The 5,847-nt window shown below is 63.5% G+C and overlaps 1 protein-coding gene and 1 non-coding gene across 2 annotated transcripts; both read left to right on the plus strand.

The window, feature by feature from the left end:
* Window positions 1–2,026: 2,026 nt before the first annotated feature.
* Trnaa-ugc (transfer RNA alanine (anticodon UGC)) lies at window positions 2,027–2,098 on the plus strand. Its single transcript has one exon. It is a non-coding gene; the product is annotated as a tRNA-Ala (tRNA).
* A 1-nt stretch (window position 2,099) lies between these two features.
* Window positions 2,100–4,841, plus strand: LOC113209428 (uncharacterized). Its single transcript, XM_026426935.2, has 5 exons — window positions 2,100–2,377; window positions 2,458–3,399; window positions 3,660–3,801; window positions 4,158–4,396; window positions 4,473–4,841. The coding sequence occupies exons 1-5, from the start codon at window positions 2,243–2,245 to the stop codon at window positions 4,839–4,841; spliced, it is 1,827 nt and encodes a 608-aa protein (XP_026282720.1). The 5' UTR covers window positions 2,100–2,242.
* The last annotated feature ends 1,006 nt before the right edge of the window (window positions 4,842–5,847 follow it).

Below are 5,847 nucleotides of genomic sequence, written 5' to 3' on the forward strand. Positions count from 1 at the left end.
CCCCCCCACCGACGCGCACACACCCCGTTTTGCAGGCTTCACTTCACTCCCGGTCAACGGTCAACCGCATGGCAGATTGGATTGGACGAGACTGGCTGGACAGAGACGCCTGCCTCGACCGCCTGGACTGCATCGCCTGTCCAGCAGCCCCCCCTCCCCCCCCCTCCCCTCGTTATGATTATCGCACCCTAACGCCTACAAGCGCGACAACGAGCGGGTGTCAGGCGAAGGTGGAGGTGGGAAAAGTCACACCTCGCTCTCTTTCTCTCTCCTCCTTACACACATGCAAATTTACACACGCTCAGTCGTCGCCAGAAAATGGAAAAAGTGCAAACAGTACAGTAAAAAAGAGAATTCGCAATGTGCCAGCCCCCCCTCCCCCCTGTCCCCCGCGGGCCTGGCGCAATATCTGGACCACTGCAGTGCTCAATGTGGTCTCAAGGACATGCAGTTTTTCTCATCTGATTCACCACACAAGAGTGCGGAATAATAAAGTACTTGGAGCGGCTTACGAGCAGACCCTCTACTCCTCATGGGGCCCCGGCCCGGCCCCAGCACGGCGCCCCACGCACACCCCTCCTGTTGTGCAACCCGACACAGGAGCGGTGCATGTCCGTCTCACCTGCGGCTGCCTGCGGTGTCCATCTCGCGCCGCGTTCTCTGAATCGGGACAAGTAGCTGAGCTGCCTGCTGGCCGGGCTGGTGGCGGTGACGGGGGGAAAAGGGGGTACTCGCCCCCCGGCGGGCGGCCGCAGCCACAAGGCAGGGGGCCCTTCCTTTGTGTACCCTGGACACTCGACACCTCGGCCGACGACGTGCAAGCGCGTGCCCGAGTCGGGCCGCCCTCTGGGGCACCTCCTGCGGCCTGGCCGCCCGGTCGACGAGCACCTCTCACTGGCTCGGGCCACCGGAGCGCAGCGGCCCGGGACACGATACGCGACACGCCTCGAGGACAACCCGGTCCTCCCGAGGGGCGGACACCCTCAGAGGTCATCCCTTGGGACACCCCCTGAGGTAACCCCCGGGAGCACCCTCTGAGGACTCCGCGAGGACAACCCCGCAATAAGCGCGGGCGACATTCTGTTCCCCTTCTGCTTTAACTTCGGCTGTGACGCGCCCGGCCCGGGCCGTTCCCCATGACAGGCCACTGACTCGTTTTAATTCTCGGTGAACTTACGAGGCACAGTAATTGTTTTTCCGAGCGGCGTGTTGTACGGGGCAGGCGACTGTGTGGGGCCTCGCCCTCGCCTCGCCGCTCCAGGCCACGGCACCGGGCCCCCGAGCACGGCGAGCACGGCGAGCACGCCGCCGCCCTGCTTGGGCCCGGGAAGTGCCCGGCGGGGCCCGGCGGGGCCGCGGGCGCGCGCCGTGGTGCCAGGCCGGGCCCGGGGCACAGCCCGGACCGGGTGAGGGGAGATGTCCCGTTAATGAAGTAATTTGAGGGTACTGTTCGCATACCGGGCCGCCGGCTGGCGGACGGCCTGACCCCGCTCCGGCTGCAGGCCAGGCAGCAGCTCGAGCCAAAAAAGGGGCGGGCATGCAAATCAGGTCCGCGTTCACCACAGTGGGAAACAACGTTATATACAAACGCTGAAATTTATTTTGCATTTCGGTGGCGTCCTCGCCGGTGCGCGCGCTCGGCTCGCTCCCCGCGGTGTAGGTAGGGCCTTGCACACGGTGTGCGCCGTTGGTGTTGCCAGGCGCATGGCGATAAGCACGCCCATGGCGCCCTGCTGCGCGTCATCCCGCAGGAAAAACGGAACTATCACTTTGCAAATGTTTGCATGGAGGGCCGTAACCCACCAGGGCACCCGTTGGGTACCCGCGGGACTCGGGGGGCCGGCGCGACCGCGAGCGGGGGGCGGGGCGAGGCCACCGCCGCCACCCGGCCCCACCGCACCGCGGCTGCCTGGCAGGCGGGCGAGCGGGCTCCCCAGTGACGCGGGAACACGCTCAATGTCCGCCGCCCGGCCGCCCGGCTCGGGTGGTGGGGGTTACGGGCTCGCCCGCCGCAGCGTCTCCGTGGGGGGATGTAGCTCAGTGGTAGAGCGTTCGCTTTGCATGTGAAAGGCCCCGGGTTCGATCCCCGGCATCTCCACCTCTTTTTGGCGCGTGGTGGCGCCCGCCATTGTTCTGTTTCCACGGTTGCGAGGGTGGTACGCGACGTCGCCTTTTTCACTGGTGTTATGATCAATCGTCGAGTCCCGCGAACGGTGTCGCTAGTCCCGAAGGACGCCCCGGGATGGACATCCTTGAGAGGGACGACCCGCCGCTCGACGCGAAGCTCGCCGAGCCCATCGTCTGGGGGACGGTGGCCGGGTTTACAGCGCAGGAGCTCAAGCCAGACCTGTTCGACGAGTGCCTCAAGCTGATAAAGGTACTCGACCAAACCCCGGCGGTTCGGTTGACGCGCAACGCGTAGGTCACCGCAGGTATTAAAACAGTTCCTTCCGCCAGAGGTACCTGATCCCGGAGGAGGCCATGTGCGTCGCCCTCGATTTACGGGCGGACGCGGAAGGGTGCGCCTCGTTCCTGGCCAACGCGAAGGAGTGCATGAAGGACGGCACGTCCATCGTGGTTCTCAAGGGGGAGGACTACGACGACGACGATGAGGGCGGCGAAGGGAAGGAGGACCCACTGGATGGCGATGGAGGAGAACAGGGCGTGTCAAAGAACAAGGAGGTCGTTGAAGGATGTCGGGAGGACGGCCAAGGTGAGCTGCTCAAGAAGGGCTCTGATGTGGCGAACGTCGCGGAGGAAGCTCTAGCGAGCGCCAACCACACCGCGAACGTGCAAGAAGAACCCAGGCCGAACCTGGAAGAGAAAGAGGGAAACGCGGAGGGGAATGAAGAGGGGGAAGACAAGGAAAAGATTATTGAAGAAGTGAAAAATGAAAATGAATTCAATATGGCAGATGATGAGAAAGAAAATGGGGAGAGTTTGATAGATAATGCGGGGACAAGGCAGGAACCAACAAACAATGATAATGAAATGGATAACATTGAAGAAGAAGGGATAGTGGACGACAAAATAAAACCAGATAAGAAGGAGGTAGAAGAGAGCGAAGAGAGGAATAACGAAGATGAAGTGAAAGAAGATGATGATTCCGAGGAGGAACGCCGTAAAAAGAAAAGAGAGAGAAGAAAGAGGAGGCATAAGAAGCGCGAGAGAGAACGGGCGAGGAGGAGGAAGGCGGAGGAAGGCGTCACGGAGGAAAATGAGGCTGAAGGCGACGACAACAAAGAAGAGGGGCAGAAGGGCGATGGTGACGACGAGGAGGAGGAGAAGGAGGACGAACGGGAGGAGGACGACGACGATGGCGACTCCCGCGTGGTGGCCGTCATGGTGGCCAGGGTGGTGCAGCGCCTCGAGCACATGAGGTCCTTCAGCAGGATCAAGGTGAGCCTAGCACCAGATACGAAATCCGCATTTTCCTCTTGCAGACTTATATATTCATAGGATGCGCAGAGCGAATCCAATCCTGCAGCGCGGCCCCAGCCCCAGCCCGGCCCAGCAGAGCCCAGCGCACCAATAACTCAGGATTTGGAACCAGATCTCCGTGGAACTGGCGCGCTCTCAGTCCATATTTTCTCGCTCGTTGGTACCCCTTCGCTGCCTGCTTTACGACGCAGACTCTCTGTGCTGGTGTGCTGCCGCAGGTCGTCCAGGGCGAGGCGTACCAGAAGTGGTTGGCACTGCGCTGCCACCTCCAGAAGACAGCCAATTTGTTCGAGGAGTTCGACGTCGACACGTACTACCGATTGTATCACATTGTGGTCCACCCGGACCATCGTAAAAAAGGTGAGTGTGGGACTGGCCGAGCCACGCCAGGCGAGGTGGGGTTTTTATTTTCCCGGGGCACCAGCGTGCACCAGACACACGCATACACATACGGTAACGACACCCCCCTGTTGCGTGAGAACAGAAACAAAAATCAAATAAATCGAGGCGCGCCCGTCTGGTGTTTGAACCCGAGCCAATCGTTTTCCAATTCCATTAACGACCACCCACCTCACGGCGCGGCCGCACGGCCGCACGGCCGTACGGCCGGACGCGCACGTGCTGCAAGTCGGTCACGGTGCGTGGGCCGGGGGGCCGGGGCCGGGCCGGGGCGAGGTGTCACTGCAGGTGCAGCAGGTCCGTCCTGGTGGTGTCAGGTGTCGGGTCGTTCCTGGTGCGGCTGGCGGCGCAGCGGCTGGCGGGGCTGTTCGCGGGGCCCGGCGCCACCGTCTGCACCGCCGTGGCGCCCTCCAGGGCCACCCAGCGGCTGCTCGCGCGCCAGGGCTTCCGCCCGCGGGTGCTGCTCAACTACCACGAGTGGAAGGACGAGCAGGGCCAGCAGGTCATCTCCGGTGCGGGCGTCGGCAACTACAACGTGGCCCTCACCGTGTACGAGGTCAGGCTCCGCAGGGTGGTCGACAACGGCGCCCCCGGTCGGCGGCCACCCCTGCTGACTCGTGTGAGGTCGACAGGTGGCGCCGCGGGAGGAGGGAGAACCCCCAGACGTGAGCCCGATGCTCGAGTCCACCGAGGAGACCGAAGAGGAGCCCGGTCCGCCGACGGCGTTCCCCGGGCGCGCCCTGGGGCTGGACAAGCCGCCGGCACCCGAGTGCCCGCCCGCACACGAGGAGCCGCCGTTCGCCGTGGCCGTGTCCGCCTCGCGGCCGCCCAGCGCGCCGCCCCTCGACCTGGCGGACGCGGCCGACCTGGACAGCGGCGCAGAGACCGGGGAGACGGACAGCAGTAGCAGCAGCAGTAGCGGCGGCAGCAGCTGCAGCGTCGTCGAGGGCGCCCGTGGAGGCGGCAGTGGCGGCAGCGGCAGCACCGAGCCCAGCACCTGACAGCTGTCAGTCCCTGCCGGTTAATTACACCCCCTGATGTGATGTGGAGCAGCTAGGCTCCGTTTTCTCGGATTTGGGATTCATTTGTTTTCCTCGTCGTTCGCCCCGCTAGGCCCCTCGGGACAGGGGAGGGGTAGGAAAAGAGGGGGGGGGGCACACGATGACAGCGCCACGATTGGCTTGAGTGAACACATCGCCCACTGTCGTCGCGCTGGGAGGTCCACGCGCGGGTCCCCCCCGTCTGTCTGGACTTGATCGAGCTTTGGAAGTCGGAGCGGGAAATCGCTAAATCATGCGTCCGCGGCATCGAAACGTAAAAATTTCTCATGCAGGACACGCGGTCGACTGGTTCGCGGCGTGGCGCAGGACGTGCTCCTGCTAGCCACTCGGCCAGCCCGCCCCGCCCGCCTCACTCAGCGCCCGGGCGGCAGGCAACCAGCCCGCTCCCCAGCGAGCACGTTGCCTACCTGCCCGGCCGCTTCAGCGAGCAGGGTTGGCAGAGACATCGCGTGTTGAGCGGGAGCCCACCGCCGAGGGGCCGAGTAGAGGTAAAGCCTGGCGGGGGTGGCGGCGGCGGGCCCAAGGGGCGCTTTACGACAACATGCAGCGGCCATGCCGGCACCCGTCAATCGGTTTCATAACTGGGAAGAACACGCCCTGAGAGCTCTTCGGCGGTACTCGCTAAACCCATCGATCCAAAACGACGTGCGCCACTTTCACTTCACTTTGATACCGTAGGTCTCCATAGACCTGTGGTTTTCACGTGGGTCTACGAGCAACCCCGCTACTTGCGTGCCTCCAGGTGTAAAGACAGAACGTTCCCACACGTTCCGCTCGCCACATTGGAGCCAGGCTCTATCTAAACGCGGTAGAGCTGCGAGCAGCGACCAGCGTCCTGGGGGCGTCGCGGCGGAGCCGCGGCGCATGTTGAAGCTTCATATTCCCGGAGTCTTCTTTGGGTAGTGGCCCTTCACTGTAGTCTCCGCCGAGCGACAACCCCTCCGGT

Source organism: Frankliniella occidentalis, unplaced genomic scaffold (genome assembly GCF_000697945.3).
Source record: "Frankliniella occidentalis isolate FOCC.00 unplaced genomic scaffold, Focc_3.1 Scaffold252, whole genome shotgun sequence".
NCBI lineage: Eukaryota > Metazoa > Arthropoda > Insecta > Thysanoptera > Thripidae > Frankliniella > Frankliniella occidentalis.

Bases quoted from the DNA above. Each gene is read 5' to 3' on its own strand.
- LOC113209428 (XM_026426935.2), top strand. From the start codon at position 2,243: ATGGACATCCTTGAGAGGGACGACCCGCCGCTCGACGCGAAGCTCGCC. The intron at 2,378-2,457 runs GTACTCGACCAA...TCCTTCCGCCAG, and splicing joins AGTGCCTCAAGCTGATAAAG to AGGTACCTGATCCCGGAGGA. The intron at 3,400-3,659 runs GTGAGCCTAGCA...GTGCTGCCGCAG, and splicing joins GGTCCTTCAGCAGGATCAAG to GTCGTCCAGGGCGAGGCGTA.